This window comes from Arvicola amphibius, chromosome 6 (assembly GCF_903992535.2).
Source record: "Arvicola amphibius chromosome 6, mArvAmp1.2, whole genome shotgun sequence".
Taxonomy (NCBI): Eukaryota; Metazoa; Chordata; class Mammalia; order Rodentia; family Cricetidae; genus Arvicola; species Arvicola amphibius.
Genome location: NC_052052.2, coordinates 47,665,817 through 47,688,088, shown reverse-complemented (window position 1 = coordinate 47,688,088; position 22,272 = coordinate 47,665,817). Strand labels below are relative to the sequence as shown.

Below are 22,272 nucleotides of genomic sequence, written 5' to 3'. Positions count from 1 at the left end.
AGATACCACACTGGGCATGTGCAGGCTCCTAAACTTAGGCTTTTGTAATCCCAGCTTCAGAAAGCACTTCACTTCAAGTGGCCCAGCAGGAACTGAGAACATTCTGGAGTGTAATGTGCTAGATGGGCAGAGAGCCTAGGTGGGTATGCCCGTGTGCTCCTGAATGTGCCCCGGGACACCGAGATCTCATTAGGAGGGCTTCAGTGCCTTGGTGACTGCTCTGTTAGCCCAGTGAAGAAGTCCCTGGACTAATATTCCATAAATCTAACTCTCTGGTTGCATGTACCAAGACACATACGTTGGTCTAATCTGCAAGGCTATAGGAAATGAAGGGGAATTTGGCACAGAACTTAAAATAGATGAATTTTAAAAATCTACTTGTAATAAGTAAAAAAGAAAATTGTGGTATACAGGCACAAATAAAATAAGCTTGCTTGTAAAATTAAGTTCAAAGAATTTCATTTTTTTTAAACAGGAGACCTAAATAAGCTATTAAAAAGTGTTTGGGTTTTGGCTCTCTGGTTCTCAACCTAATACATGGGACTCATGTTCCACATCTCATGACTTCCTTTCTCTTTGCTGTCAGTTGGCAAGGCCAGCGTTATACCTTTACAGTTTGCCTCAGGGGTAATAACTCTCCAGCCCTGTGTCATAACTTAGTTAAAGGGATCTTCTTCGTTTATCTCTTCCACCAAATATCACACTGGTTCACTATATTGATGACCGTATACTGATTGGATGAAGTGAGCAAGAGGTAGCAGCCACTTTGGATTGTTGGTAACACATCTACACATCAGAGGATGGGAAATAAGTCCAACCAAAATTCAAGGGCCTTCCATGTCAGTGAACTCTCTAAGCACCCAGTGGTGTAAAGGTATGCAGAGGCCTTTCTCCTAAGGTGAAGGAAAAAGTTCCTGCAACGGCCCCTCCCACCACCGAGAAAGAAGCCTGTTTGGATTCTGGAGGCTGCACATTCCCCACTTGGGTGTGTTAGTCTGGCCCGTGTACCAAGTGACTTGGAAAGCAGCTAGCTCTGTGTGGGACCTGGAGCAGGCACAGGCTCGAGCTGGTCTGGGCTGTTGTGCAGACTGCCCTATCGTGTGAGCGTGTTGTCCAGCAGACCCAGTGGTACTTGAGGTGTCAGCGGCTGATGAGTGTGGCCTCGTTTCTTATGTGAGGGGGACCAGGCTGCTGTGCCAGGAGACTGCTTTTCAACCATGGGTCCGTTAGCTCTGCTGGTCCTGTCTGGACAATCCGCAGGGCACAGGACCACTCCTGCCCCCAGAGCTTGGCTGCTGCCACTCTCCAGTTGGCACACTAGCAGAAAAATGCATTGTTTTTCAAAGGTGGTGAAAAACCTTCTCACCCTCACTTCCAGATTCCTACCAGACTCCTCAGACATGCTGGCCAGTCCTGGTTTAGTCTTTTAACATCTTTAACAAGTTGAAAACTTTGATGATATAGCTTCTTAATTGGTAACTTCTGCTGACCCAGATAAGAAACGCACATGTATGTATTTAAATGGATTGTTAAGAAAAACTCTGGGGTCAGAGGAGATTAGGTACTAATTTTGTTCAGGTAAAATGTTCTAAAGCATTGTAGGTTTTTCAGGCAAAAGACAATTTGCTTCACTAAAAAATTTTTCTTGAGGGGGCTGGAGAGATGGCGTGGCAGTTAAGAGTGGGTACTGTTCTTCCAGAAGGCTTGAGTTTGGGTCCCATCACCACACCATGGTCACACTTCCCAGCTGCCTGGAATCCAGCTCCAGGGCATCCCTGGTCATCTGCTGACCTCTGTAGGTGCACCCAGACACACACATACACACATAAAGAAAAATCTAAAATTTAAAAGTGTTTTCTTGAGAGTAAAGTCTGTTTATACCAGGCATGGCATCATGTGCCTGTATCTCAGCAGTTGGGAGTTACAGGCCAGCAAGATTTCAAGTTCTAGGGTGGTAGATATGGCTTAGAGGTTAAGAACACTGGTTGCTCTTCCAGAGGTCCTGAGTTTAGTTCCCAGTAAACTCATGGTGGCTGGCAACCATCTACAGTGAGATCTGGTGCCCTCTTCTGGCATGCAGGCATACATGGAGGCAAAATACTATACGCATAATAAATAAAATCTTCTTTTAAAAAAAGATAAGCATGGGGCTGGAGAGATGGCTCAGAGGTTAAGAGCACTGACTGCTCTTCCAGAGGTCCTGAGTTCAATTCCCAGCAACCCACATGGTGGCTCACAACCATCTGTAATGAGATCTGGCGCCCTCTTCTGGCCTGCAGGCATACATGGAGGCTGAACACTGTGTACATAATAAATAAATCTTTAAAAAAAAAAAAAAAGATAAGCATGTGTCACTGTACCTGGCAAAAATAAATAAATAAATAAATTCCAGACCTGTGTGAGCTACATTCAAGTCTAGTCTGGACTACGGATTGAGACCCTATTTAAAATAATTAATCTTATTGTCCTAATACTTGTTTAATTGCTAGTAACTGGTCCAGCCTCATACACTTAGGAAAATACATATATCAACCCCTCATTGTTCTGGCCTTTGCAAGAATTTGGTGGGTCCTTGGAGTCATTTTTCAATAAATTTAAGGGAACAACCAAACTGTTGGCCAGTGGATACTCTTACTAAATTATTCTTACCACCAGTGCTGGAGATGACCCCTAGGCCTCCCACTTGCTGAAAAGCGCATTCCCACTACCACTACGCTGTTCTCCAGCCCTATTCGGTTAACTTCTTAGAGGCCAGTGAGCAAATGTGTTGGGTGCTTATTCCCTTCCACCTGGGGCTGCACATGGGAATGACATAATCCTGTGGGCAACAGGATGGCAGTGACACGAAGACACCAGCAGTAACTGAGACCCATCCCGCTCTTCCATTTTAAGCTTGACCTTTAATTTGCTCAGTGGCTCCAAGCAACTTTAGCTGCAGATGGCCCAGGGGCTCCAGCTCAAGGGGCAGCAGGAATAGAGAGAGCCACACCAAGTATCTTGTCCTAACCTGCGCTGAGGGACTGCAGTTATTCCATCCTACCCTTGGCTTCAAGAGTAGGCTGGCAGCTGTCTGGTGTCTGAAACCAAAATCTGCTGCAGTACTCCGGAGCGTCCTGCCCTAACGGGGAGGGGAGGCAAAAAATAATTGAAGGGTGTTCAGCTTCATTGTGTGGGCAGACGGATCTCCATCGAACGACTTTGAAGATCTGCTGTGTGGGGGGGTATGGGTGGGTGTGTGACCCATAACTTTTTCTCAGGAGACAGCTACCATAGGGGATTAACCAGGTTTTCTCACTGAGAGTGATGCTCAGGAAAATACTGTGTATTTTCTCGGAGGACACTGTGGCAGTCAAGTCGGATAGACAATTTGGGGGGCCGTCAGCTACTTTCTGGACACTTTCCCAGAGCCAAGTGGTGGATATGAAAGATGAGTGACTTTGAAGAATGGCTTTCTGGGACACACAGGAAGACAGAAGAGGGTCCCCTCCCGCTGCTGACTTTTGCCACAGCTCCTTACCATGACCAGAAGCCGGGAACAAGTGGATTACGGAAGACCACCTACTGCTTTGAGGCAAAGCCTTGCTACCTGGAGAATTTCATCCAGAGCATATTCTTTTCCATAGACCTAAAAGAGCGCCAGGGATCATCACTGGTGGTCGGTGGAGATGGGCGGTATTTTAATAAGTCAGCAATAGAAACAATAGTGCAGATGGCAGCTGCCAATGGGGTTGGTATACAATAAGTATCGCTTTGTCTCTGGCCTTCTAAGTAACTTTTCAATTCTGCAGAAATATTCAAATCCATAGAGGTGTGTATGATCTGTACCTCAGTTCTAACACCCACTTCGTTTCATTGTGACCTCCAAGAGCGAATGTTGTGAAAATACTCCAGAATTACAGCAGTGACCGGGGATCTGGGAATCAAGTCCAGAATTACAGCAGTAACCAGGGATCTGGGAATCAAGCTCATCTTCGTACGTGTTGTTCTTAGTTCGGTAGCTTGGAAGGTGCCTGGTGATTTGTAGACATGTAAGCTTTTGTGAGTGCTTGCTAGCTAGTCTCTAGAACTGCCCATGTCCAAGGAGAGCTGTCACGAATGGTGACACGAGGAGGGCTTACTGTGTGTTCAAAGGCTTCTTTGTTGGAGTTCAGTCATTTGTCGAACAGGAAAACAAAGGCATGGCATGCTGTTGTTTGTGGATCTTGGTAGTCATGTAAAAGTGCTCGGGGTGGGGATTTGGGGTGTGGATTGGAGGTTAGGTGTGAGCCTTCAGGGAGGACTGTTCCAGATGGTCTGCTTGTGATGACCTCAGACACAAAGAAGCCCTGTGTGAGGCTGGGTTTGTGCAGCAGGGTGGAGCTAACAGCTCCTGGACGACAGTGATGTCATAGGCTCTGCCAGAGTGCTGCATCGTGGGTACACATGGGCCAGGTGAAGCACAGTAGACGTAAAATGGTGAAAACCCTGGTCTTGGTAGTGGAGCAGCTCTCCTGCCCACTCCTACAGGAGGCATGTCAGGACATTGCTGTTTTGTTCTACAGATCCCTCTGGGGGCCCAAAACCAATTTGTGGGGGTAGGGGTAGGGAGGTGCTTTAAATGATACTTAGCTAAAATTTGGGGCACACATTCCTTTACTAGCTACAAACTTTGAAAGTTTGTTGTACTATTTTCTTGAAGAAATTCTGGCCCGAAGCACATACCACTTAGCACTGCGGTCAAATGTGTTGGGCATTCATTGTCAGACTGTTTTAACACTGTGCCAAGCAGGTATTGGCAAGAGCAAACAACAGAAGGCAAGCCACCAGAGTAAACATAGATGTGTTACCAACTACTCCACAGTGTGGGTTTCCTTTAACCCTCAGGTTCAGAGTCTGAATGCCTGTCATGTAAAAATTGCTGATAAAGAACTCAAATATGAAATTATTATGAAGCACACACATTTTTAAGATAAAATGTGACATGCCATAAATTTCATCTTTGAGGAGTGCTGCACAGGGAGTGGTATTAAAGATGCTTTAATCTTTTGAGAGGGACGAATGGAACATTATTTCTCCATATATCTAGGTTGTTGAGTGGATCTGGTACACTGTCCCCTTTGCTCTGATAGATTCGGCTTCATTAAAGTTTTTTTGTGTGGAGCTGAAAGATGGGTAAGAGGTGTTGGGGGTGTGTAATTCAGGCGGACCTACAGACTGTCTCTGATTGTCTGAAGGTTTGCTAAATAATACATTTCAGAGATAATAATTGATTAAATATGGTAACTGCCTATTTGTTAAGGCCATGGCAGCTTGAGCAATATTTTCAAGGACATTCCTTATTAAAAATAGCATTGCATTGAAAGCAGTCATGCTGGCTGAATCGCTTTAAAGACGTTTAGTGGACTGATAAAGTACGTCAGTCTGATAGAAACCATGAGACTCTAAAGACCTTGCTTAATTTTTTTTTTCTTTTTCTAACATAGCCCACATTCTGATGGCTTTAACATCTCCGGTTGTGGTAGGATGCAGGAAATCTAAAGGAAAGATAGTTATTACTGTGGATTTTAGCAGAAGACAGCATTGCTCACCATTGTTAATAGTCATCCCCCACCCTCACAACTGGTTTGTGGATGACTTTTTAGCATATGGAGCTAAATGGAGCCTGTCATCTTTCCCTTTCTGTGTACTGGTGTGTCTATATATTTTTCTCTATCTGGTGCATCTGTGAAGTATAGAAAGTAATTAGGCTTCATTAGCAAGTTTTTTGGTTCTCATTTGTCTACTTTTACTGGACATTTTAATGCACAAGGTGAGTTTTTGGTGGGCCCCATGTAGACTTTTGGTGTCTTATTTTCTCCCCAGAGCTTTGAACTTGGAGAAAGGTCAGAGGTTAAAAGAAGGCCTATGCTTGTAGCCAGCAGGACAAAGAAAACTGAGAGGGGGTATCTTCCTCCTCTTCCTCTTCCTCGTTTTTAATGAAACATGGTCATCAAGCTGTGTTTCCCCTTTACTGGGGAAGGTAGCATGCGACATTAGATTTATCATTTTAAGCATTTCCAGTGGCATTTATAATGCTGTGCTACCATCATTACCCATCACCAGAACTTTTTCATCATTCCAAACAGAAACTCCACGCTCATTACAGAGCCGCTCTCACACCTGCTTCCTCCAGCCACGGGGAGCTCCGGTGCTACCCTCTGCCTTACACTCACTAGATCCCTCGTGTAAGTAATGTCCAGTACTTGTCTTTTTGTGTCTGGCCTATTTCACTTAACATAACATTTCCAAGACTCGTCATGCCAGAACACGGGTCAGAATTTCATTCCCTCTTCCTCAAGTTTTAAAAAGAGTTCTAGCCAGACATGCTTGTCTAGTCCTGTAATCTCAGCACATGGGAGGCTACAGCAAATGATTGTGAGTTTGAGGCTAGACTGGGATGTATATAGCAAAATGCTGTCTCAAAATAGAAAATAAAAAATGAATATTGGTCCTACAGATGCTCTTCCAATCGCTTCCCAGTGTATAGATAGCAATGCCACCTCTGAATACAGTAATCAATTTTAAACAGCAATGTAATTGCAGTTAAAAGCATGACATCATCCACTGGCACAGCCATTTCAGTTGTGTGGTTTGGTAGAGTTAGCTGTATTCCATTGCATCTCTAGAATGTTCTCATCTTCGTCTGTGCCCACTGGGAGCTCCTTATTTCTTCACCTACCCCGCCCCCCCCCCCAGCCCCCGGCAGCCTCTGTTCTCCTTTCTGTTTCTGTGGTTTTGATGATTTGGATACGTCATATAAGTGGAATCATGCCTTCTCTCTCTGTCTGTGACATCCTCATGGCTCATCCATATTGTAATGTGACAGGAATTCCTTCTTTGTAATCTGCTTTGTCCCTACTTCTTCACTCCCCACCCACTCATTCACTGTGTAACACTCTTCAATCTGATTTCTATTTCAAGGCTGAATAATACTCCATTTTGTGCAGTGCACTGGGTATCTATTCTTCCTTCTCGTGCAGGATGTTTGGCTTCTTTTTCCTTTGGTTGTTGTGAGTGGTACTGCTACAAACACCGGTGTGTGAGCATCTGAGTCCTGCTTCCCAGTCTTCAGGGATGAATGCCTGGGGAGGGCGGGGTGGGGGATCGGGTACAGTAGGGATCTGTTTTTAGCAGAAGGACAGAGTTGTGTTTGAAGTTCAGGCGGATGAGCATCATGGTGGCATTCAGCCTGGTGGAGCCAGGAGGGGTTGATCGGAGGTGGAGTTGAGGGGTGGTTGCAGTGGCACAGGCATCTTTAAGGATGAGGGTCGGGCATTGCTTTCCCTAGTCAGGCCGAGGCAGTCCACAGGAGCCTGCTTTAGAGCCTTCAGCTGTCAAGAGAGAAACAGTCCTGGCTGACCACAGATCTCAACTTAAGAACTGGTAGAATGAAGGGTGGTTTGTGTGGTTTAGCTTACTCTTTGTCAGCCCTTCCTTCCAAACCAAATACGTAGAAAATCGAAGTGAAAGGTGGTGTGTTCACTGCAAAGAAACGATTTCAGATGACTCAATGACTCTTAGATCACGACTCCCAAGTTCCTCTTAGAGAAATCTAAAATTACCTGGTTTCTGGCTTTATTTCTAGAATAGTCACATGAAGAAATCCCTGGAGGGGCGAGATGTTCGCATCCCCCATTCCCTTTCCCCGACACAGCCAGCTTGCTATGTGACGTGCTCCCGTCGTTAGTCCAGCTACGGCTGTAGTTCTTTCCCATGAGTACTTATCAGAAGGAAGAGATGTTGGGATTGGGACAGCTTTGGGAGTGTCACCTGGGATGAACAAGTTCACTTTCAGGGACCAAAAGTTCCGTGGGATGCAGTAGTCATGCTGTCTACCGGCTCCTCCTAGTTAAATACATGAGAATCAATGGAGGTGAGGCAGAAGGGGTGCTCTCTGTATAGGAAGTTTGGTAATGGGGTGCATCATAAGGATGTCAAGTTTTGAGTGACATGTAAGTGCAGATGGGACTCACAAAGTTAAGGCTTCCTTACTTATTCTCCAGCGAATCCAGGTTTCTTGGGGGCATTTTCACATTAGAAATACATCTTCTGGACTAGAGAGATGGCTTAGTGCTTAAGAGTGTGTATCTCTCTTGCAGAGGACCCGTGATAGGTTCCCAGCACCCGTATTGGGCAACTCAGAGTAGCCTCCTAGCACCTCTGGGTTCTGTGTTTACCTGCATTTGTGTGCACACACTCCTACACAGGCATGCACACACACACATACATAATTAAAAATAAAATTTAAAAAAGAAAATGTATCTTCTACTACCAAGTCATCTCCACTATCAAAAAACAAATGCACCCTATGGAAAATTAAAAGACATTCCTGATCCTTTCTTCTTTCAGAACAGTGAAGAAATCAGGCACAAACTCCCCGTGTTCGAGGTATTTTTTTTTTCTTTTTTCTTTTTTTGGTTTTTCGAGACAGGGTTTCTCTGCAGCTTTTTTGGAGCCTGTCCTGGAACTAGCTCTTGTAGACCAGGCTGGCCTTGAACTCACAGAGATCCGCCTGCCTCTGCCTCCCGAGTGCTGGGATTAAAGGCGTGGGCCACCACCGCCCGGCTTCAAGGTATTTTTAATACAGCAGTTCTACCTCCCCCAGGGAAGTCACAGGAGCTGACCTGACATCTTTCCAACTTGGGACATGTTGAAACAGGCTTCATTTTAGCAAGGGAAGTTTCAAGAGCTGGGCTGATAACAACTATGTGGTGCAGGAAAGTGAGTTAGGAACAAGGCGGAAGTCCCCGTGTCCCTTCCCTGTAGATGGGCCTGACCAGTTCCCTCAGCAGCCATCATAGTCCTGTCGTAGGCTCAGGAGGTAATCAGTCTGTACCCTAACATGATGTATATTGAGGAATCCTATCTGAAAAAGCCAAGCATGCTTTGTAAGATGCTTTGTAAGATAAATTTGTAAGATGCATTTTGACATCGTGTATAATCTTTTTGCTTTTCAAAGGTCTTAATTGGAAAAGCCTTTTCTTAGGTTAGAATGCCTTTAACTAGGTAAGCCTGTGTTCTTTTTCTCATTGTAGACTGAAAATAGGGTGGAGTTGGATAAAAACGCAGGTTTTCTCACAATCCTTCAATTCATCCACACTGAGATTCTGACCTGGACAGACTATTACACATGCTCTGTGTTTTCTTCCCATACCCTTACCCCAGAACACTACTCCAAAGCTACAAAAAAGAATGAAAGAAAAAGAAATGGCTTTGTTCAATAGCTTTGGTCCTATCTCAGTAATGTGGTAGAGACATGCAATCTGCTGATGTTTTTTTGGTGTTTTTAAAAGAAAATATCTTTGCTGGTTCAACAGTGTTTTCATTGTCCATTTTGATCTTGCCCTGGCCTTTTTTGTGGTAGCTTTGGATTTATGTGTTCTGTATTTCTTCTCCTAGATTGGCCGTCTGGTTATTGGACAGAATGGCATCCTCTCCACTCCTGCTGTGTCCTGCATCATCCGAAAAATCAAAGCCATTGGTGGGATCATTCTGACGGCCAGCCACAATCCAGGAGGGCCCAACGGAGATTTTGGGATTAAGTTCAATATTTCTAATGGGGGTGAGTGTTCTGTCATTTTGAGGACAGTCAGACGTTCAGTTGGATAAGCTAGTACCCGAAATACTGGGCTCCGATTCTCACCTTAAGAAGGGGCTTTACTTCCCTTCAGAGATGGCAAAGTGCTTCTTAACTCTGCTGTGTCTTCCTTGTCCCAGAGGAACAATACAGGAATTGCAACTAAGATGGGATTTTCTTTTAGAAAATTCTAATTGCTATAAACTGACACATGCCTGCAATCCTAGCATATAGAAGACCGAGGCGGGAGAACTGTGATTTCAAGGCCAATATAAACTGTATAGTGAGGCTGTATCTCAAAATCTCCTGGAAAGAGAGTCCTGATGCTTTGTGATTCGGTGGAAGTGTGTTGGGGAAAGGAACTGCCGAGTGGCAGGCTGTGTTTTCACATAACTGCACATGATGACCTTTGCTTGCTGTGATTTTTTTCATCTGTAGGTCCTGCTCCAGAAGCAATCACTGACAAAATTTTCCAAATCAGCAAGACAATCGAAGAATATGCCATTTGTCCTGACTTGAAGGTAGACCTCAGTGTTCTGGGAAAGCAGCAGTTTGACCTGGAAAACAAGTTCAAGCCCTTCACAGGCAGGTTTACCTTCCTAGTCTCCTGCCCTTCCTCACAAGTGTGTTACTCTTCTCTCCCTACACATTCCTGTCTCCAGCTTGGGTAGTTTCGTTCTTGAGGTTTTGTGAAAATGGGTCTTCAGCTTTGGAAAATGGTGGGCCATGAACTTTGCATGGATTAAGTACTTGGCACGTCTGGAGTTTGGGGAGTGTAGAGAGCTGGGCCATTAGCTGTGTGAGTGGTGCGCTGTATGACTTTGGGTGATTCGTTTCCAACTCTCTGGGTCTCGGTTTCCATAACAGCCTTGACTAGAAGACCTGTCTGATTGATCTTGTCGTGCTTCTCCTATATTTGTTTTTGTGCATTGTTCCATTTTATTCTCATAGCCATCCTGTGGGCCAGCACTGTCCCTCAGACTGTCAGCAGAGAAAGAAGCAAAACAGAGAGGGATCAGGAAACAGGCTCGCACTTGTCAGTGAGCAGTAAAACTGCATTCAGACTCTGTCAATGGTGCTCAGGCCTGGCTTTTCAGTTTTTCCCCATTCTCTGACATTCAGTCGAATCAATCAGACCATGTGTTTGGGTTGCGTGAAACTCCCCAAAAAGGCAGCCATGGGTCACATTTTGTTGTTGAATGTTAAGGTATTGCAGTGATCTATGAAGTAAACTTATATAAGTTCATATTAAGAAGAGGATGAGAGGGTTACCTCTGTGGCCTGTATTTGACCTAGCTCAGCTTGTCCGTTTTCCCCTGGACAACTTTAGGGGGTGCACCAGGGGCTGACAGCTGCACCTCAATAAACACAAACAACTTTAGGGACTGCACCAGGGGCTGACAGTTGTACTGCAATAAGCACAAAGTGCCACCTGTTCTTAGGGTTTGGAAGCCACCACTAGAGAGGTCCATAGACTCCTCATGCATTGAAGATGCACAGAATTCCTGAGCAAAAGTAATTCTAGCTTTAGCCACTAGTAGTATGTGCAGGAAGTGGCTCATTGAGGGTTCGTCTTCTTTCTTTTGCTGAATCTTGGAGAATACAATTGAAAAGAGGACATTACCTTTTCTGTCATCCATGATGGCAAAATAAAAATGATTTGGGGGATGTGTAGGGATAGTGAGTGGCAACATAGCAGAGTTCATCTAGCCTCTGCTGGGAATTCAAGTATCCTACCCTAGCTGTTCAAGTTCTGACTTTCAAACCTTGAGTTTCCTTGCCTATAAAATCATATGAGTAACATTTATGTTCAAGGAAAATTGTTAGTGTGTATAAGATGACATTTAACAACGGTCACAGTTGCCCTTTTGAATGGTTACTGCAGGTTGATAGAAATATAGCTAGTTTGGAGTATAATATGTCTGGATATGTTTTGTTTTTCCTTTTAATCACAGTGGAGATTGTGGACTCGGTGGAGGCCTATGCCACAATGCTGAGAAACATCTTTGATTTCAACGCACTGAAGGAGCTACTGTCCGGTCCTAACCGACTGAAGATCCGCATAGACGCCATGCATGGAGGTACAGACTTGTGGATCTGCAAAGATGGGGGGTTACTCTCTGCTGTGTGTGGCTTGATGCCTTCACAACCCTCTTCTTAAGCCTCTGGTGGCCTAGACAGAGCTATTTCGCAACCATTTCAGACCCATATTTACACAGTTACAAATCTCATGGTGGGCGTGCAGGACAGTAGAGCTGCCCCTCCTGGTAAGCTGCTGTGAAGGTCAGTGTTTTCACAGGAAGCCCTGGCCTTTGAGTCCCATGCAGCTGTTGTGGATATTTCTCTGTCCCTCGGCAGGTCGCTTACATTCTTCTTATGCACCCACATACACCCTAAAGGGTCCATTTGCTTGCTTGCAAGTGCCCTGTGGGATATGTTCTAAGCCCCACCCCCACCCACCAGCGTCCGCATACTCCTTCTCTTAGCCGAGGGCAGGCGCAAGCTGAGGATTAACTTCAGCAGCAACAGCATGTGTAGCTCCTGCTTTCTTCCTCCGTGGGCTGTTTGACCGGGCCAGGAGGGACAGCCATGTCTATGAACCCACATATAGAACACGAAAATTCATGACTAGGTTTTCTGCCTATTCTGCAACAGTTCAAAACTGTAACGTATCTGAGTGGCAGGGGTGTGGAACCCACGCAGTTGTCTGTATGTCTGGGGAAGAGTGCCTGTGCCCGAGCCCTTTCATGGGTCTGTACAGAGCGTCCTGACACGCTGCAGACCTCCCTCAGAAAGTCTTCTTCTGCTGGGCTCCAGCCTTCTGTTGGGTCCTTGTTGCCCCACCCCTGGTTTTAACAGAACAAGTCTACTTCCTCCTGCATGAGAAAGGTTTGAAGTTGTCTGCACCATTCTTAGCCCCAAAGTGTGTTCATCCCCACCCTTCAACCTTCAAGTGCTTTAGTCAGTTTGATGTATTGACTATTCATATTCAAACTTTAATTTCTTACAGTTGTGGGGCCGTATGTAAAGAAGATCCTCTGTGAGGAGCTTGGTGCCCCCGCAAACTCTGCGGTGAACTGCGTTCCCCTGGAGGACTTTGGAGGCCACCACCCTGACCCCAACCTCACCTACGCTGCTGACCTTGTGGAGACCATGAAGTCAGGAGAGCATGATTTTGGGGCTGCCTTTGATGGTGATGGGGTGGGTATAAGTACATTTACGAATCCTCATGCAAGCTGGACCTTGTAGATGTTGGGGGGAAATGAACAGTTTCTGCCTGGGCCACGGGAGCCTGGTGAGTGGCTCTCTAGGGCCTTTTACTGTGCCAGAGGCCAAGGCCAATTAAGTGAAAGACCCCCTTGAGCAGAAACAAGAGTTTTAATGTAACCAGTGCATTTAATTTCAGACACTCAAATTTGCTGAGTAGGAGAGCTTAGGCCCAGTTAGGATGTAATGACTATGCTTCATAAGCTGTTGGAGTCCTAGACACTTGTCCTAAGGTGGGTGTCAGCCAGCCCCTGGTTAGTCATCTAGCCTCCAGAGAAGGTTTTCAGCGTGTAATATACCCATGCATTCATGCTAGCTGGATAGTGATATAATGATTATGTTAAAAGGATTACCATTTTACCCTTTCTTTTTTTGTGTGTATAATTGCTCCTTACCTTGGTGACCGTGTAAAAACAAAGATGATTATGTCTTAGGTGTGTCGTAGACAGCAAGTGCTCTGTTTATCGCGCTGAGTTTTTATTTTTGCTGCTTTACCAGCTACAAGCCACTGCTTCCTGAAAACTAGTTTCCCCCATATCAAGATTTAGGGAAATGAAAGGGGCTCCTGGCAGGTACCGAGTCACAGGGCATCTTCCAGTGCAGCGTGGGCTGGCGTTGGGCTGGCGTTCCCCCCACATTCTCGGGTGCTCAAGTGCAGCTGCTTATGAGGCACCTTGGAAGCAGCGAAGGTGGCAGCCTTTCTTGTTGGGTCCAGTATCAAATGAGGGGAGCCATGATTTAGCAGTCCTGCCTTGAAGAACTCGGCCTTTGTTCCTCAAAGGATGCCCAGTAGACCTGTCAAACCACGTCAGCAGCCAACATTTCCTCTTGTGTACATCCTTTCCCCTCCTCTGGGAGAGATGTGATTGGTTCCAGAGTTTGGAAAGGTCTAGGAGGTTAAAGTTAGTGGGCCCCTGGAGGGAGAACAGAGAGTTTAGCTCAAAGGGGGGGGGGTTGTGTTTGCACTTTAATTGAAACCAGTTTTAACTCTTGAGCACGGAGGTGCCTTTGGTCAAACAGCGCTGTGCAAATCCACTAACAGTCTAGTGTTTAAAGCCCAGTGTGAGGATAGGGTCCATTTTGAATTTTCTAGCACTCCGCAGATGATTATTTGCTTTTGTTTACCGTTTGATTAAAAGGTCTTACTTTGAGTCTCTCTTCTTCCAAAGGATCGGAACATGATTCTAGGCAAGCACGGGTTCTTTGTGAACCCCTCTGACTCTGTGGCCGTCATCGCTGCCAACATCTTCAGTATTCCGTATTTCCAGCAGACTGGGGTCCGTGGCTTTGCACGCAGCATGCCCACAAGTGGCGCCCTGGATCGGTAGGTCTCCGTTCTTGGGCCCGCCTGTCTCAGATCACACTGTTCTTCCTCTTGCTCTTTACTGCCTGGAGCATGCGTCCTCCCTCTTCGGCTTAGCCAGTGCTGCAGCGTCCTTCTTCAGGGAGGTGTTTTCAGGGTTAGCCCTCTTCTGAGCTCCCCCAGCATCCTCTACTCCTCCAGACCAGACTCACCACCCTGATTTCTGACAACTCCGTCTGTTTGATTGACTGTTCCACTAGCCTATCACTTCTACAGAGAAAGCACTGTTTTGTTTTGTTCAGAATCCTAGATTCTGCTTAACAGCGTGCCTACATAACATAGGGTATACACGCATTGTTTTTGTTTTTAAATGAGCAAGTAAGTGAATTTTAGTGAATACATGAATGCTTGGCACTGTCTTTGTATTCAAGGCATTATTCTTGAGCTGTGCAGGATCATTTTTGTTGAGCATTGTGCATATAAAACAACTAAAAATGAAAATAAATAACAAGCAGGGTGCTTTTAGAACATGTCAGGAGCTCAGAAAGTTTTTGCTAAATAACTGGTCAAGAGTGAATTAGTAAAAGGCCATGGCCGTGAACAAGAGGAGTGTATCGGTCTAGACACAATAGCAGCTAAGCTTAGGGGTGGTCCCTTGTTCAGGACAATAAATACTGTACATGTTTGAATAAGTCATTTCCTTAAATGCTGTTAATATTTAATGCTGTTAATAGCCCCCACTTTACTGGTAGACGTCAAAAAGTCAAGGAGGCTGTTAGACTCAGCCGGCTGGGAAGTGGCTAAGTTAGGATTTGAACGTAGAGCCTTGGCACCCAACTGCTAGGTGGTCACAGAATTACTGCTGGCTTCACTTCAGTTACTAAGGAAAGAATGATTAATGCCGGGACAGAAGGTGAGCTTCTGTGGGGTTCTTCATGTCCTCCATCCCTTGATCCTCCCTGGCACCCTAACTTCAGAAGTGAGGAGCTGAGAGTCAGGAGTTGCCCACCTCACTAGGACTCCACAGCTGATCCAGAGCAGCCCCCAAAGCCTGTGTTTCTGCCTCCAGACGCGACACTGGAGCTCAGAACTGCTTGGTGCCATCCTGTGGTGGCTCTGAAATGTCTTCTGTGTCTCTTCAGAAGTACTTTGATTAGAATTTTTGGAAAAATTGATAATGTGTATAGAATCAAATCTGAAATAAAAGTGTTCTCATGGTTCTCAGAATCATAGATTTGGTTTCCTTCCCTGTTAGAATCCAAATGCGAACCACCCAGCTTTGCTTGGAAGAAGGGGCCAGGCATCTTGGAATAGATACCTCACCGAGGCTGCATTAAAACTATCAGGCAGCTTCAGCTATGCAAACAGAAAGAGCTAAAAAGTCACTCCAAAGTTTTTCCCTCCTTCACAGTTTTCTCGGTGCGGGGAGTCTGTTGCAGGGCCTTGCGCTAGTCTAAAGCTACAGAGGAAGGAGTAAAAGGTTTGATGGAGAACAAGGCTGCATATCGTAGTGGGTGAGGCTGTTGGGAATGGAGACCCTGCAGCTGGGACGTCTGGTGATAAGGAGGAAGCACTGGCTGGAAGTTGAGAACAGACTGGGCCATCTGCCTGTGTGACTTGCTATGCACCCCCCTGTGAAATGCTGGCCCATCACTGTCAATAAGCCCATCAAGACACCATTCTGTGGCTCTTTAGGGGACGCTTGAAGATGTGTTTTGCACCCAGACACATGGGTTTAAATGCCTCAGCCCTGCTGTTCTACTCCTGCTAAGTATCACGGTGGGATCTGAACTCATCCTCTCTTCTCCCTCTTCTCCACCTTCCTCTGAGTCCATACAGAAGAGCCCCTTGTGCCAGGTTTTCTTTTCTGATTTTCCACCATATGTAGAATTCTGTCTAGCTCTAAGAAAAGTTAAATGGGACCCTTGGTTACACTGATGGCTGCTCATTTCTATCCTCACGTGGCTCTGCCCACAGTCCTGCTGTGATGTAACTTTGATTTCATGCCTTTGAAGGGTAGCAAACGCCACAAAGATCGCTTTGTATGAGACCCCAACTGGCTGGAAGTTTTTTGGGAACTTGATGGATGCAAGCAAACTGTCCCTTTGTGGAGAGGAGAGCTTCGGGACTGGTAAGTTGCGCTCACGCTAGCAGTTTCTCTCCCACAACCTCTGCCTCAGGGGAAAGTTTAGACTGTCTAGATCTTAGAATAGCAGCGGGAGCCAGCGAACCCTAAATCAAGACAGGGTTTATTTATGACAACCTGGTGAAGTGTACACATTGGAAAAACAGTGGGCACATTTGGACAGGAGGGCTGGCTTAGCTTTCAGAGGATCACAACTACCGAGACAGAAGTTTGAGGGCCTCCTTGGCAGCCTTGGTCTTTGAGTTTCTATGGATTAAACACTCGATAAACACAGTTTTCTTCCCTTAGTGGCCAAGGAAACCTTACAAATGTTTTCATTTCTAAGGAGAAATATGGTAGAACAAGTCAGTTTTTTTTGTTTTATTTTGTTTTTATGTAAGAAAAGGTTTTGGCATGTCATTAAATCTTTCCCTTTCATGGAGCCAAATTTTCTGTAGCAACAAATTACGATGGATCAGGCTTAACTCAAGGAGACCTTGAGGGTGAGACTTAAGTTGATGGGTGATAAAAATGTAAACATATAGCCTTGGCATGAGGGCCTAGGTGTGGACTATAGCCGGAGAAAGGGTGGCATGGAGTGGGGTCTGGTGATCTGAGATCCATTTCTGTGCTTTTTCTTCTCATCTCTGCCAGTCCAAACACAGACCCGAGCTCTGGCCTCCCCCATGACTTTCCCTACTGCCCTATTGCACCTGCGTCAGTTGCTCCTCTCCATACAGGCCTGTGCTCATTTCTAGACAGCCAGGTTGCAAGGCACTCAAAGAGTCCTACGTCTTAACATTCTCTCTGCCCAGCATTTTAAAGCAAAGGGGCTCATCTCTGTGATCCTTTATTACTGTCTGATTACCCTTTAGGAAAACAAAGGTCAAAACCAAGCATTCACTAAGCCTTGCAATAGAGTGCAATTCGTGCTGGCTAATAAGGACCAAATCCTGATCTCCTTTCCTCTGAACCTGGAGTTTGTGGTGGGCGGTATGAGCTGATAGACTCGAGGCAGCTTTTTCCGAGGTTCTAAGCAGTTCATTCCTCTTGGGAGAGCGACTGCTTCTTGACTACAGATTGACCTGATGGAATCGAGTACCAAGAAAGATAGTGAAGCAGGACGGCCGTGGCCCATGTCTTTGAGCCCAGCACTTGGGAGACAGAGACAAGAGGATGGCTGAGTTTGAATTTCAGTATAGCCAGGTCTACACCAAGGAACCCTGCCTGAAAAAAACCAAAACAGAATAAAACAGAAAAACAAACAGATAAACAAAAAAAGAAAGAAAAGGAAGGAAGGTGAATTTGATGGTTGAACAATGTCCCAAAGGACACTAGATTTTCCAGAATTCTGAGTCCTTAATAAAAGAATATAAGATGACTGCTTAGTTCTGTCCTTCTTCACAGAACGTGGGCTGTGCCACTTTGTTCTGTGAGCTACTGCATGCCTGCTGCCCGTGAGATAGTCCTCCCCGTGGGGTTCTCAGAGTCGGCCTGTCGGTCAAGGTGCAGCAGCAGCCGTCCTTCCAGTCCTCTCTTCCATTTCTATGCTCGAAACTGAGCCTTGGGCATGGGAGGCAAACGCTGCATCCTCCGCTCAGCTACACAGCGCTTCCAGGAAAGATAGCAACATCCCATGTCTGGAGATGTTGCAGGCAGACTGCCTAGGGGGACTAGGCTTAGACCCTGGTTGTATTTAACTCGGGCATACTGTTACCTGCATACTTGCCTCCTCACCGTGTCTCTGTGCTCTTCTGCAAGGATGGGAGACACACCTTGGTACTTGGAACATGCTGCCATTGATTCTGGCTTGTTGAATATATAAGGTGATGTTCATGTCCAATAACTTTCTGTCTCCCAACAGAGGCGCTCGGTAGAAAGCAAACCCAGTTCTCGAGCTGTCGTGAGGCTGTGCAGGAGACGTGCTAAGTGGAGAGCTGGGCGCTCCTAGGGAACAACCCTCAGGTGCTGGAGTGGGCTAGAGAAGGCTTTCTGGGGAGCCAGTCCTTTCCAGTTGACACACCGAAAGGGAAACAAGACAGGCCTGCACCACACAGCTAGGAACTGGCTATTCTTGGGCCAACCCTTCTTGAGAACTGCCCTGAGCCAACAGTGGCCACAGCTCATGGTCAGAAGTAGAGTATGGTTGTGGGAGATGGTAGCGATAGCACAGAGGGTCAAGAGTGCCGTCCTGGGTGAGCGTGTGGTGACGGCATTTACAGGAGCTGTTTGCCAGGCTACTGGGGATGCATGGAAATTTCTGAACAGAGAGACCTACATGTTCAGGGGAATGGGAAGAGAAAGAGAGAGACAGGCAGACAGACATGACACTGAGCCTTTCAGAGAAGTCCACGCTGCCATTTTCCAGCTGCCCCACCCCGTCATCAGGCAGAGGCAGTGCCAGGCCAGCTCCCAAGATGCCCATGCACTAGTAAATGTATCCAAATCCCCACACCGTTAACTCTTGGCTCCCGCAGCCGGGGCTGACATTTTTCTTACCTATGACCCAGGGCATGCCCTGACTGAGCCCAGTTTGTCCTTACCACAAGCTGCTGATTAAGCCAGAGCGCAGTGACAGGTGTTGCAAGGGCGGGAAGGGCGGGGTTCCCACAGGCTCCTGGGAACAAGAACGGAGACACTCAAAGAGAAGAAGCCCAGCACTAGCTTTCTCCCCCCACCCTTGGGTGACAGTGGCTTCTCTGCCTTATATTTAAGTGAGCCTGGATTCTTGTACCTTTAGGGTTGGGGGATGTTTCCACGACCTAGAGGAGAAAGCTTATTGGATTATATTTTTTTTCGTTTTTACCCACTATGCACAATGAAAGAAATTATGTTTTGAAAGCTTAATGTGGTGAATGGAAAACATTACTTTCCCCCTAAAAATTCTGGTTTTCTCCTTATTCCAAAGAGCATCACGCATTTGTATTATGAAACAGAGAAGTTTGTAAGGCTCCACTTGCTGGCCTGCAGGATGTCTCGCAGCTGTGGGAGAGGGCAGCTGTCTCTCCCTTTTCACAAATGACAAAGCAGAGGCTTTGAAAAAGTAAAGCCGCTGATTTAGACCCAGATGTCACCTGGAAACAGCAGCTCAAGTTGGCCTTTTCTGTCTCTTATTGAAAAGGACTTTCTGTTGCGCCACAGCTAAGAAAGGTTAGCAGCAGAGGGGCCATGCCATTCCTCACCATTGCTGCGCATCAGAACACTGAAGTCAGGAGTAGACTTTATCCAGCCTTCCTGAGGGCAGCCAGGTCACCTGAGTTCTCATCCATGCGAGGTCAATAAAGACAAGAGCCCGCAGAGCCCATGTGCAGACTGGAATGCACGCTGCTGTCGTGTGAGGCGGATGCTTTGTGTATGGTAGTGAGTGCACGATGCAGTTACTTCCAAATAGCCTAGTCAGAGTTGCTAAGACTTTTAGGCTTCATTTTCATTTTTCGTAAAGGAAAAAAAGCCCTAAGTTTCTTTTTAGAAGTGGAAACATATCCATGCTTTTAGTCTAGCACCCACCCCTGCACCTCCGAAAGGAAAAAAAAAGTTAATGTGCACTTTTAGTTTATTATTTATTTTAGTTAAAGGAGGCGCCAGGTGTGGTGGCACACACCTGCGGTTGTCAGAGCACTTGAGGGTGGAGGCAGGAGAGTTACAGGTTCCCGGCAGCGACACCCAAGGAGACCCTGCCTGTGAAACACTGATGGGTCCTAGAGAGATGTTCAGCAGCTAAGGGTACTCAACTGTTTCTGCAGAGGACTCGGGTTCAGTTCCCACCACCTATGCTGGGTGGCTCTCAACTTCCTGTAAGGCCAGTTCCAGGGTTTCTGATACCCTTTTCAGCCTCCACAGGCTTCTGCATGCTTACGGTGCACATAAACACACACGGGCTCACACACATACTCCTATAAATAAATAAAACTTAAGAAAACCCCACCAAAACAAAAAGGGAAGTCTGGGGTACACAGATAAATAATTCCAAGTGATCATGAATCTCTAGTGTATCGGGGAAACTGCCAGAATCCTCAGAATGAACTGTTCCAAAACATCTCATTTGTAAAAGCCATGAGAGGCAGAGAGCTGCTTATTCTTTAAAATAGCAGTAAAAGTCTGTAGGTAATGAAGTTATGTAAGTATTTCCAAATGTGTTAACTAAAGCCTTATAATGCACTGCCTATAATCTCTAGTCTTGCAGCATCTGGGTTTTGAGATGTCACTTCTTGTCCCGGTGGATTTTTGTCAACCTGACACAAACCTAGTCATACCTGGGAAAGGGAATCTTAACTGAGAAAATCTCCATTAGACTAGCCTTGAGGCAAGCTTGTAGGGACTTTTCCTTATTAATGATTGATGGAGATAGGCTCCGCCCACTGTGGGTGGTGCTACCTCTGGGCAGAGGGCCCTGGCTGTATACTAAAACAGATTGAGCAAGCCGTGGGATCAAGCCAGTAAGCAACATTCCTCCAAGACTTCTGCTCCAGTTCCTGCCTTGAATTCTTGCCCTAGCTTCCCTTCACTCTGGACTACAGCTGAGAACTGAAGTAAACCCCCATGTTGCTTTCGGTCATGGTGTTTATCTTCAATAGAAACCCTAACAAAAATAGTCTAAAAGAAGTATCCATCAAAGAGAAAAATGTTGGAAAGAAAATGTTTATTTTTTTAATGAAAAAGGGAAAGTGTTGGAGTGGATGAGTTAATTAACTTGCTCATTCGTGCACACATCCACAGTTAGTTCCTTGCTAAATTTAATATGCTATGCTGGTTATCAGAATTAATTACAACAATAACAAGTCTCTAAGAAGCACATGGTTAGTGGTGAACAACAGGAGGCGCTCAAGGAGCTCTAATACCTCAGAGGCCTTGCTTAGGTTCCTGTAGGAGAAGGAAAAGGGAACCCAGAACTGCTCCGAGAAGTTGGGAACTAGTCTCTAAGAGGAGAGGATATTTGGGCTGGGTCTAAAAGGATGAAGACAGGAAGGAAAGGCACTCCCAAACATGTCCACACAGTGGCCAGCGTCATTCCAGACTCTGAATCACCAAGGGAAACAAGACCAAGTGAAAAGGCAAGCAGGACAAGAAGACATGTAAAGAAGTCACAGTGTGGCAGTATGGGAAACACGATTCTAAAGACCACGTGGGATTCTTGGGAAACAGAAAATTGATTTACCGTGGTGTGTACTTTGTTTTGATTTTAAAAAAAGTTAAAATGATAAAAATGAAAATTTTGCCCCATGCAAAAGGAGATAATTTCTTAATTTTGGTGAGGATTTTAGCAAGAACCTCAGCAAAAAGCACGTTGTGTCCAGTCGCTAATCCGAACATTACTGGTTTAAAGAAAGATGTCCTAGAACAGGCTTGCCCGCTATTGGCTTCCCTTAAGAGTTTGATACTTTGTGCCACCCTGCTTCTCAGAAGGGTGGTACCAGTGTAATACAAGAGCATTGTAACAGAATCTCATTTCCCTTATAACCCTAACCCCAAGGTTCTAACTTAAATCTGTGGCTCTTTGTCTAGAAGTACCAGTTGCTCACCGTGGTTTCAATTTATCTTCTTGAAAATAATGTCAGCCTTTTTGTGATATTGATTAATTACAAAATAATCTGTTCTTTTGTGAATTACCTATTGTATCTTTGGTATACTTTTTAAATTTTGATCTTGCTTTTTTCTTATTAATAATTTTTTTCTATACTGAGTGTTGTTAACACCTGTTTTATAATTGTAAATATGTAGTCTTTAAAGTATATTAATAACCTTTAATTTTATTTATTTTATAGTGCTGTATAGAAATCGGCATTTTTCAAGTAGATAAATATGTCAGTTCTCTTTTTGAACAATATATTTACCTGTATTTATTATTCTCAAGAGTAACTTGAGATATTTTCTAGTATTTGAAGGTTTTCAGTCTTCCCCCACCTTTTCCCATTTTTTGAGACAAGGCCCCATATAGCTCAGGCTGGCTTTGAACTTCTGATCTTCTTGCCTCCACCTCTCCAT

At 45.4% G+C, this 22,272-nt stretch overlaps 1 protein-coding gene across 1 annotated transcript in view; it reads left to right on the top strand.

The window, feature by feature from the left end:
- Positions 1 to 22,272, top strand: part of Pgm1 (phosphoglucomutase 1) — a 57,291-nt gene that overhangs the window by 23,595 nt on the left and 11,424 nt on the right. The window contains exons 2-7 of the mRNA XM_038333119.1: positions 9,418 to 9,580; positions 10,034 to 10,180; positions 11,551 to 11,676; positions 12,606 to 12,796; positions 14,032 to 14,186; positions 16,181 to 16,296. Coding sequence (XP_038189047.1) covers positions 9,418 to 9,580; positions 10,034 to 10,180; positions 11,551 to 11,676; positions 12,606 to 12,796; positions 14,032 to 14,186; positions 16,181 to 16,296 — 898 coding nt within the window. The remainder of the gene's footprint in view (positions 1 to 9,417; positions 9,581 to 10,033; positions 10,181 to 11,550; positions 11,677 to 12,605; positions 12,797 to 14,031; positions 14,187 to 16,180; positions 16,297 to 22,272) is intronic.